The sequence below is a fragment of the Ruditapes philippinarum genome, unplaced genomic scaffold (genome assembly GCF_026571515.1).
Source record: "Ruditapes philippinarum isolate M1 unplaced genomic scaffold, ASM2657151v2 ctg1310_1_1_1_1, whole genome shotgun sequence".
Classification (NCBI taxonomy): domain Eukaryota; kingdom Metazoa; phylum Mollusca; class Bivalvia; order Venerida; family Veneridae; genus Ruditapes; species Ruditapes philippinarum.
The window spans coordinates 347,812-359,234 of record NW_026856986.1 but is presented as its reverse complement, the minus strand read 5'-3'; the positions used below and the strand labels follow the sequence as shown (position 1 = coordinate 359,234).

At 33.5% G+C, this 11,423-nt stretch overlaps 1 protein-coding gene and 1 long non-coding RNA gene across 2 annotated transcripts; both read left to right on the top strand.

The window, feature by feature from the left end:
• The first annotated feature begins 3,290 nt into the window (after nucleotides 1-3,290).
• On the top strand, nucleotides 3,291-4,531 carry LOC132748382 (uncharacterized). Its single transcript, XR_009628249.1, has 3 exons — nucleotides 3,291-3,372; nucleotides 4,137-4,205; nucleotides 4,386-4,531. It is a non-coding gene; the product is annotated as an uncharacterized LOC132748382 (long non-coding RNA).
• Nucleotides 4,532-6,102: 1,571 nt separating this feature from the next.
• On the top strand, nucleotides 6,103-8,843 carry LOC132748389 (C-type mannose receptor 2-like). Its single transcript, XM_060737974.1, has 5 exons — nucleotides 6,103-6,169; nucleotides 6,883-7,164; nucleotides 7,431-7,610; nucleotides 7,985-8,017; nucleotides 8,554-8,843. The coding sequence occupies exons 1-5, from the start codon at nucleotides 6,103-6,105 to the stop codon at nucleotides 8,841-8,843; spliced, it is 852 nt and encodes a 283-aa protein (XP_060593957.1).
• Nucleotides 8,844-11,423: the final 2,580 nt, after the last annotated feature.

The following is an 11,423-nucleotide window of genomic DNA, read 5'->3' as shown; positions in this document are numbered from 1 at the left end:
CCTTGCGCATATTGCACGGGTTTTCTTGTTGAATGATTTTTTGCCGATTTATGGCCGTTTGATAAAAAGGTGTTTTTTCTGTGTGTTGCCAGATACGCAAAAGCTTGTATGGACTACTCCTCATAAACTACTGGTGCAATTTTATCCAAACTTTACAGGAATGATCAGTACCAAGTCTAGTTGTGCACTGTCTGTCTGTCTCCGTCTGTCACAAAATTTGTCCCAACATGAAATTGGCCATCATAAGGCGACACATGTGATTACGGATCGCTCTTGTATATATAGTATACATTGTTCAGATATCCAAAATATTTGAATTTAGACCTGGAGTATTATCACAATATAGTTTGAAGGAATGTAACATTTTCTTGCTGAGCTTTGCAGCAATATGCTTTTATAGAATCCCTTTAACATAACTATTCCACCTAATTAGAATTCAACATCTTCAGAGAATCGTGGTAATTGATTGTTATCGTATCCGCATGGTTCAAGAATGCCACACAAGCACAACACAAACAAAATTGGCAAGTGAATTGATAAAAGTCAAAGTAATGAATTAAACTAAAAAAAAACATATTCATTACTGATTTATCCAATAGATCATTTCGCAATATATAAACATGTTCATTTGTTTTTCAATATTATAATATATGCATACTTTGTAAAATGATCAAGTATTTTGAAATGTAGGTATTATAAGATTGCGACAATGACATACCCTTTTGGAAATATTACATAAAGAATACTACTTTTTTTACATGTATTACAATATTTAAGGTGATTGTATGCTTAGTCCGATAAAATGCCACAAAGCTAAAATGAATATATATAAATAACGAACGTTTAAACAAATTATAATATTAAACTAGATTATAAATCAAATGTTTTTCAACCGATATAACGTATTGTATTTTATCTATAGCTAATTAAATGCATCGTGTTGGTAGCAAAGTCAACGTTTTATTCGTCTAAAACAATCCGTTGAACTCATATTATCGCCCCTTTGATGATTTTGGCTTTCTTATCAAGTGACATAAATTATAATGTGTGTCGTATGCATTTTTTATCTTATCTATCTCGAGACAATAACAATGGATTTGAAAATAATTAGTAAGTAGGTATTTAATTTGTTGTGAACATTTATACCAGATGTTCTATTTTCTTTTCTTTCTTTTTTTTCTCTTTTGAAATCATCAACATTCTTGAAATATCGTTATTTGATATATTCATTTCCTTATATTTTCGGATTAAAGGCACATTACCAGAAACGATTTATTTTGTCCTTCGATAGAAAGAACAAACAAGAATTCTTTAACGTTTAAAAAATGGGTTAAGAGCATATCATATGTATAACACTATGAGAAAGTAGCACCGAAATGGAAATTATCATTATGAGAAACCGGTAGGAGAATACTATATATAGAACATATACCAATAGAATTTAAGCAATACATATTTCTTCTTCTTCTTCCAATACTGTCCATAAACCACTCCGGGCATTAACGTACAGGGTGTATGTACAAGGTGTTGTGCGGCAAATAAGTGCAAGAAAACCATGTTAAAAATAAAATCAACTCCGGCATATAAGGGCACCATGACTAGTCCTCCCTTGAAGGCCTCAAGGTTGACTGCTGTGGCTAGGTGATCTTGAAGCTGGTTCCACAAGCAGATAGCCGAAGGTATAAAGAAGACCTTCACGGTGTCTGTTCTGCAGAATGGGACATTGAATATGTGTCCGTAGCCATGGCCACCAAGTGTCTGGGGTGGAAGTACAGTGCAGCTGGGATGGCTGTGAGGTTGTGCGTGACCCTGTAGACCATTACTAGCTTGGCATTGGAGCGGCGATGCTGTAGACTTGACTAGCCTAGGTCTGCTATCATTGCCGTGGCGCAGTTTGCCTTTGGACAGCTTCCAGCTGTTTGGTGTTGGTGGCAGTGTGTGGGTCCCAGACTGTGTCTGTGTACTCCAGGATTGGTCTTACAAGGGTCTTGTAGGTCTGGGCCTTGATGTCTTGTGGGCAGCTTGTGATGTTTCTTCTAAGGAATAAGGGAGCTGTTGGCCTTCTTGATGGTATATTCTGTGTGTATGTTCCATGAGAGATTATTTGCGATGTTGACACAAACGTCCTTTCCACTTTTGACTGATTGAAGAGTTGATGGTGGACCTTGTAGGTATAAATGATGGGGTTTTTTTTGGTGATGTGTATTACTACGCATTTGCTGGGAATGAAAGACATCATCGTCTTGCGTTCCCATTCCTGGAGTCGATCAAGGTCTTCTTGGAGGGCTAATGCGTCAGCTTCTGATTTGATTTTCATATAGATCAGGCCGTCGTCAGCAAATAGGCGGCTGGTGGAAGTCACGCACATTGGTAGGTCGTTGATGTAAAGGAGGAACAGTAAAGGACCTAGTACTGTGCCCCGGGGTACCCGTGATTTGACTGGGAAGGATACAGACGAGTGGCGTTCAACGATCTGTTGACTGCGGTCAGACAGGAAGCTCTCGATCCATTTTCTGATTGTCCCCTTGATGCTGTAGAGATCACCTTGGAAAAGAGTCGTTGGTGAGGCACAATGTCAAATGCCTTACTGAAGTCTAGTAGTATGGCGTCTACTTGTTCCCCTTGATCCAAGGCTGATCACAGGTCTTGAAGAGTGAGAACACCTATCTACCTATCTATACCTATCTATTTATTTAGAAAAAAGTTACTGGCTTAAACTCATGCATAACGCCCCCTTATAAGACGAGTTCATGTAAAACAGTCTTTCTATATTGTAACTTACAACATAACGTATGTAAAATTTTAAAAATAACAAATACAGAAATTTCTGTTACAACAACAGTTATGTATGCATTAATACACATTGTACTTTTCAGCTATCAAAGTGTATCTCATATTGTATGCTTATACAAGAAACGCAGGTTAGTTATAAAATACTTTTTGATAATTACGCTTCTTTTTCTTTATTGTACATGTATTTACATTAATTGATATTTTTTAGAATTTTTTATTTAGATTATTCATATATATGTTTTCGCATGAAAACAGCGTAAAGAGAGTTATATGTTTTCCTTCTTCGGATCAAAAGCACGGTGATTAAAAGTAAAAAGAAAAATATGTATAGCGATGCTCTATTATGTACGTGTTCCTGTAAGGTGGCAGATTAAAATTTAAAAGTTTTATAATTAAATAAAATTAGCTCATTTTGCATTTATTTGAACAAACATATTTTGTAAAATCATTATAAATTGTTATTACATATAAATATTAGTAGAGTTATTTTAATTTATAGCATCGCTGGAGTGTTATGTATGATCAAACTCAACAAATATCAACCAGTGCAACGATGTTATTCATTGCAACACTGGTCAAGTAAGCCATGTATTATATAAATTATCTTCCGGTTAGTACAATCTTTAATTTATTCAGCAGAATGTTACTGCAATATTTAAATCTTTAAACATTTGTTGACATTTTTCTGTTATATCAGTCGATTTCAAAGGTTTGAAAACGTATAGTTTCTAAATTTTAATCAGTGCTGAAAGGCATGCTAACTGAATGAAATTGTGTATATTCGTGTTATTATTTCAAATATTTTCTTTTACCTGGCAGTATATTACCCATGTAATAGTGGATAAGTAAAAATTTAACCTTTTTTAAAAGAGATAATAATGGCTATATTTTTATTTCGAAAACACTACGTTTAAGAGTGAAACACTCATACTTATTACTATATGAGATTCAATGTAGTATGAATTTTATTAGATGGTATGTACAAACCTAGGGCCCTGGTTATTTCATAGAAAGACCAATAGAATTTAAGCAATATTCAAGTTTTGATCCGGATTAATTAGGACTTCGGTTTACTTTTGTGTAAGAACCACAAAAGGATGCAGAATCTTTTAATAAAATACAGGCTCGATGCAAATATGAAAGGACTGTTAAAAATGGATTGTGCATATTTTTCATTTATTTAATTTCTGCATGTGGATGAAACGTAATGGCGTTGATTAAAAGGAAGTTGAGTACTGTGAATTAATATCAGAGAAATAAATATTTGACGAATAATCTTACTGCGTCAAAGCCAGTCTAATTTCATAATATCATTTAATTCAATTTTTGCGTTTCTTTTGCAGTCATGTTTCCATGATTTGTCAACAGTTGGACAGAATCAGATGTATTCATTAGGATGCATTGACAAACATGTAAATAACAATTTAAGTAGTCAATTTAGATATTGAATTTCATAATTGATAACATAATAAAGGGACTGACCATCATTTTGTATTTTTAATTTTAATGACTGTTATTTATTGCTCAATCTATATGTCTTTTTCAGAAGTCTATCATTGCATAATTGTGTGTTTTCTGTCACTCTGTTACAGCAATGTGGTACTCATAGAGGAGTTGCGACAGGATTTGTTGGCCGTGGTTTACATGGACAACATAATGACTGTCATGAGTGTTGCAGCTCAGATAGATGCAATAAACCACTTTGTGAACATTTTAAACGTATGATTGTTTTAACTTTTAACAATGTTTTATGCCTAAAACTTGATATATTAGATGCGTGGGCATGCGTGCGCGTGTATGTTTGCATTTACATATGTCTTTGAGCTTGCCGACAAAGATCAGCATTTTCCGTACTATGTAGTTTCTAACCTTATAAACATTTGACCAAGAGTTTTTAGAGTATTGAATAAGAATCTTTGTAACAATGGTTAATTCATCAGTTTAACAATGAAGATTTCATATTTAAAATATCACATAAAATATTGTACTACAGCTCTATATTTTCAGCATCATCTTGTATTGACGATCATAAAATCGACTGTGCCTACCTCAATACCGTGACAAATGTTTGCAGTGATACTCAGCATGCCCGGATTATATGCCCTCGATTTTGTGATCTATGTAATCTAGGTATGATTGATGATAATATTTTGGTTAATCGTTTTTTGTTTCATAATTTAGTATTTGAGTTTGTTAACTAAACAATAAAAGGTGAAAGTAATTTGTAAAATCTTGTTGTCATAATATAACTCTGTAGTCTGTACAGAGAATATGTACCCATTAAAGTAGAAAGTGCATATTATTACATAAATGCCACTAATAAATTTTTAATATGCTATTTTATAACAAAAAGAAAATTATTTGACTTTAGAGTTGTTGCAAAGTATGAAAATGCTTTAATTGTACATGCAGTATCCATGATTTCTCTATGTTTCTCTCATATTGCATTGCCTAAACTTTTTAATGTTCTTTCTAGTTGATGGAAACTGGTCTGAATGGTCCGAGTGGTTCTCTTGTAGCAATACATGTGGAAATGGAAAACAGAGTAGAATACGAACATGTACAAACCCAGCGCCTACTAGTGGAGGTTTAAACTGCTCCGGAAATGGAACAGACGTTAAAAATTGCAGAATTCAACCATGCCCAGGTATCTAAGTAGACCAGTCTTCTTAATCTTTTCAATTTTCAGTTGTTTACAATGACTGAAAATTAGTATCCCAGAAAAACTCATTATGTGCGTTAACATGTTTATAAAGTTACCAAGACAGCCGGCGCAGCCGTAACACTTTATGGCTAGTCCGGCTGTTCCCGGCTGGATTGGCTAGCCAGAGATGATACATTACCTGGGCAAAAGATAACTGGTTTATTTTAGCTCATATCTTGCAATTTCCGGCTGTCCCTATGAGACCCAGGCTCAATTCCTTAGAACCGCATATGGTGGGATGGTTAGGGGGTCGTGTCGTCTAATAATTTTGAAGGACTTTTGTTCAAGGTGTCTTTTAGATAGAAAAATACATATTCAATATTCTTCGTCTTTAGTATCGACCACGTCAGTTCCACTAACAACAATGCCTCAAACATCAAAAGACACAAGTAACCGAAGAACCAACAACAACTGCACAGACAACGTCAGTAGTTGCTACTACCCAAAAACCAACGACGACAAAAACAACCACCATTATTACAACTTTTACCATAACAGAAGCATTAACAACAGAATCAACAACAGTTACAGAACCATCAACATTACCAACAACACAAGCCCAAACAACAAAAACGGTGCCTACTACAGCTTCTTCTACAGCAACAATGCCGTCTACACAAACAACAACAACCACTGATGCAACATCAGTAGCAACCACAAGATTATCCACAGGCACGACATCAACAACCACAGCAACAACAACAACAACAACAACAACACACCACCACCACAGAGTACAAGTACTACTTTACCAACAACGACGACGACAAAATTGACTACGGCAACACTACAAATAACCACCCCAAAACCAAGTTTTCTGAAAGGTATGAGTATATTAAAAACAAATGTTATTATTTAATGTGAAATTAGAATAAATACGACAAAATTGAATACTTGTAGGCAGTTTTGATGAAGCCTGTTCAAAGGTGAACATTTGAACTAAACAACATAAACACAATATGTTCTAACGACATAGAACCTGTAAGGCGATATGTTCGTGACATTCTTCCATTGAAAGCCGCAATTGGTCCTCTAACACAAAATGTACACGTGAAAATATTGTAGGAGATTTTTAAAATGTCGATGGTGGTAATAAAGGTTGCATACAACAAATAGTTGCTTAAAGAAGAAATTAAAATGCAGATACCACTTTCTCATGGGTGATGAACTAGTATTTTAATAGAAAACTAGTACCACCAGAAACAAGAAAATGATCGAATTAAGGGCACGTAACATTCCGTGAACGCAACACTAATATCGTATTATACGATCTAAAAAATTCTCTAATTTAAGAAGTTTTAAAATGATAATTCACAAAGTAAGCATGATGCCTGTTCCTCTATTCATATTACTTTCGTATACATGTATCTCTATTCCATTGTTAGGTCATGTTGAATTATGCCCACAAAAAATTCAACAGCTGGCCGCTCAGTCAAGGGGAGAACTTTTAGCACAGTTTGGACAAAATTGCTACGAAATCGTTGACTCAGGCGTATCATGGTCTCACGCGGAGTCAATTTGTAAAGGTCATGGAGGGCACTTGATACACATAGCAAACCAGCAGGAACAAGATTTTATTTTTGATTTTCTTGTAAAGCACCATACGCACACAGTGTGGTTGGGTTTGCATGATAGAAACACTGAAGAAAGTTTTGAATGGACGTCAGGTAATATATTTTTTTCTGTTGTAAACTATCACTTTTGTGTAAATCATTAATGCTGACACCTTAACACCTTCACAATTATAACACAAACCAAATATTTACCGAGAATACATTTCAATATTCTCAATTTTCATTGCATATCACTTATTTTAAAAATTGTCGTTGAAAAACGATAATAAGATAAAAATATGATGACACATAGCTTATCAAACTTGTTATAAAATGGCATAAATCTTTTATCATATAATGCAATAATAACTGCATTCAAGGCAATGCTGTTACGTTCGAAAACTGGAAGCCTGGACGAAAGGATTATCGTTATCACAACTCTGAAGATTGTGTATTTATGACACCAACTACAGTGGAATGGGACGATATACAATGCGGTGGTGATAACGGTCTATCGGAAATAAAACAGGGAATTCGCCATGCGTTCATATGTCAATATGGTTTGATATTTTTGGTTTATAAAATACTATTAAATTCAATTTAATTCAGATATATGAATTTTTTCAATTTTGAAATGCGGAAGAAGTGTGAAAGTGGTTTTGGAAAATACTGTATCAATTAAATACAAATTTTAAAGGCATTGTATGTGAAAAGAGATTGTTAAACCTGCCAAATGCCGTTTTTCTTTAAAAAATGATGACCATCTATTTTAAAAGCAACATTTCATGCATGATTAAAAAAAATTGGAAAAATAAATTATTTAGATAAAAATGATAAGTGGAATAAAAGCTTACTGAAACGTGTCAACGCATTATTATTGTTTAAATATTATTTCTCATAAGAATAATACATAAGATTTTTATTCTTCTTTCAGCCGCAGTTACTCCACCAAATCCAATTAATGCTGGTGAGGAAGAACTATTTACCTGATATAAATTAATATCCAGTTTAACTTTAAGGTTACATTTTAATTCAATATATTTCTCATTTGGTTACACAAAAAGTTGGGGCGTCCGTGGCCGAGTGGTTAAGGTAGCTGACTTCAAACCACTTGCCCCTCACCGCTGTGGGTTCGAATCCCGACAGGGACTTTGGATTCTTTCATGTGAGGAAGCTATCCAGCTAGCTTACGGAACGTCGGTGGTTCTACTCAGGTGCCCGTTCGTGCCTGAAATAATGCACGGAAGGGCACATGAGGTCTTCCTCCACCAGTAAAGCTGGAACGTCGCGATATGACCTATACTGTGTCGATGTGACGTAAAACCCAAAACAAACAAACACAAAAAGTTAGGCATTTCAAAGTTTACCTCTTCTTGTTTAAATGACTTTAAAACACACTTGGCCCGATTAGCATAATATAGAATATTTTGTGTACTGGAAATTTAAAAAATAAGATAGGAATTTTTCTTCAATTTTATTCAGTTTACACTAAACTATTTTCAGGTAACATTAACCTGTGTCCACAAAGACTTCATCAACAAGCACAGAGAGACCATGGCACACTTGCACAGCATGATCAAAGTTGTTACGAACTGGTTCCAAATTCAAAAGTTTCTTGGCATTATGCTGAACAAATTTGTTCTTTTAGAGGTGGACATCTTGTTTTTATAACTAGTTCACAAGAACAGAATTTTATCCAAAGTTTTATGATGAGTCATTTCCCAGATCATTCTGTTTGGATTGGTCTCACAGATAGACACACGGAGGGACAGTTCCATTGGGGATCAGGTTGACCATTCATATTAAACGTTTATTCAAACTTTATTGTCTGTCATATGTCATTAAGTATCTCTTTGCTTGCTAGAAGCCTAGAAATAAATTATAACAACTCTTTATGTGGCAGAAAGAACAAGCAATATTATTCATTTTATTAGTTTTTCTCTATTGGTTATATTATGCAATTTCAGTTACATAAATATAATTACAATTAAAATTATACCAACATTTTGATCTTCCTATAAAGAAGTAGTTTAACAGACCTTGCATTGCTATGAATATGTCTAGGACAAAATGTTCAGTATACAAATTGGGTTCCGGGACACATTGCGAACTATGCAAGCTCTAGTCAAGAAGACTGTGTTGTATTGATACCGTATAAAAATGGTCAATGGGATGATATACCATGTGGGCATACACATCACTCAATTTTTGTTGGCACATCTTCTTCCGGTGAAACCCATCCACTTTTGTGTGAATACAGTAAGTACTCCATATTTCCTTTTAACTTTTTTAAATCCGCTATAAAGCCATTTTTCATGGTTTATTTTATTTTCTGATCAGATTTATATAAAACTACGTTGCATTATAAAATCTACTAAATAATAATTAAATGTTAAAATTGACATCATTGAAAATAGAAATGTGTAAAGAAAGTGTTTGTTTAATTCATGTAACTATACAACAATAATTAATGTGTCCACGTGCATTACAGTATTTGAATGGGACAGTGAATCAAAGAACATGCATGTACCGTTGATATCTTTTCTACGTTTATGATTTTAGGTATTTCAACGGAACCATCACTTATTGGATAAACAAGACTGTATCGATGAAGTCTCTTGTGAAATGATTTGTAGTGAATAAAGAGTGCTAACTTTCTCAAACTTGAGTATTCATATTTGAAATTATGTATGACATAACTTTATAGAATAGAACTGAAAATAAAACGTGGTCTTTATATATAATTATAATTATTTAATTTAATTTTATTTCCTTGTCGGTTACTTTTATTTCCTTTTATGTATTTTTAAAGTGATTATCATGGCCGTGCCCTGCCTTGTGCCCTGTCCTGTTTTTGTTTGGGGTGCTCCTGGGCTCCTTGCCGCTGGTCCTTGTTGCTGGGTCGTGTGGGTGTTGCGTTCATTGAACACCGCCTTTCTTTGTTGTTCTTGTATATCATGTTACAATCAGTCTGTAAGCCGTATGGATACAGGTTATGGACTTAACACTTATTGAGGAAATAACTATTGAACAACAAAATTTAAACGGATTAAACCTTACATTTGAAGCTTTGAATGATTTATTTTTATAAATTGTTATTTACTGATATTTTACAGTAGTTCGGATTTCCAAAATATTTGAAATTACGTGTGAACTAATTATTTTCAATTGAGGGTTTTCAATATATATATAGTTTGTAGAAATGTATCATTTCTTTTAATGAGCTATGCGTTTTAAAATTATATCGTAAAAATTAGTAATGTAAAAGCATGTTGGACAGGAGAAGGCCGAATTTGAAAGATCCGTTATTTGTGTTTGACATAATTCTAAGCTGTTTGTCGATGAAAGTTGTTGAAATAAGTGACAGAAATTTTAGGTTATGGTGCATACAATTTGCCCTCAAAATCTAATCCATAACCTCATTATGTATACTTAAGATCATAATTCTCGGTCATTACTTGTGAATGTCTTAATCACATAATATTCCCTTAGCAGCAAAATGCTTTTGTAGAATCCCTTAAATATCACTAATCCATCTTATTAAAATTAAACACTTTAAAGACTCCTTGTACTGGAATGTTATTATTTCAACATTTTTCAATAATGTCATTCATGCAAGTTAAGTAAACTCTAGGGGTTTAATGAAGTACATTTGTAGTACAAATTTATAAAAAAAAAAAAAAAAAAAAATGTTTTTTTTTCTTCTTAATTTGACAAACGTAAGTCATTTTAGGGCATAGGTCAATAGAAAAAAAGGCTTCGATCTTTTCATCATAGATTCAAAACACCTAATATGATACCAAAAATCTGATAATTTAAAAAATATTCCCGATTCAAGAATTGATCTACATGTTATATGCAACTAATGACCGATTCGGTAGTATTAATCGCCATATTTCTACTGCGTGACAAACGCAGTAAGGGCTTTTTTTGCATAGTTTGACCCCTGTTTGATAATTTTCCAAATTTTGAAATGTGTGAATTAGTTTCTTTGTTCACTCGACATAATTTGACATTTTAAATACATTTAAGAATTTGTCATGATTTTGCATAAATCTGGAGGCATGCTGCTTTAAAAAAAAACTATAGTAAGAATATACATTACTTATTTGTCCTATAGATCAGACTGCAATACCTAAACTTGTGCAATTAGACTTACATTATGATATACGTCCACTTTGTTAAATTATCAAGAACTTTAAATTGTAAGTATTATAAGATAGTGACCCTGTATTGATATTACTATACTTACTATTTCTGTAAGTGGTAAGCATATTTTAGGAGGTCGTATACTCAGTCATACAACATGACATAAACATATAATGAATATGCTTTATGAACGTTTTAACATGTAGTTATATTGATATTTTAAG

What these genes read in the sequence shown, in the direction of transcription:
- LOC132748389 (XM_060737974.1), top strand. Translation starts at nt 6,103, where the DNA reads ATGCCGTCTACACAAACAACAACAACCACTGATGCAACATCAGTAGCA. An exon ending in AACCACAAGATTATCCACAG is followed by an intron (nt 6,170 to 6,882) that starts GCACGACATCAA and finishes TTCCATTGTTAG; the next exon opens with GTCATGTTGAATTATGCCCA. An exon ending in ACCAAATCCAATTAATGCTG is followed by an intron (nt 8,018 to 8,553) that starts GTGAGGAAGAAC and finishes AACTATTTTCAG; the next exon opens with GTAACATTAACCTGTGTCCA.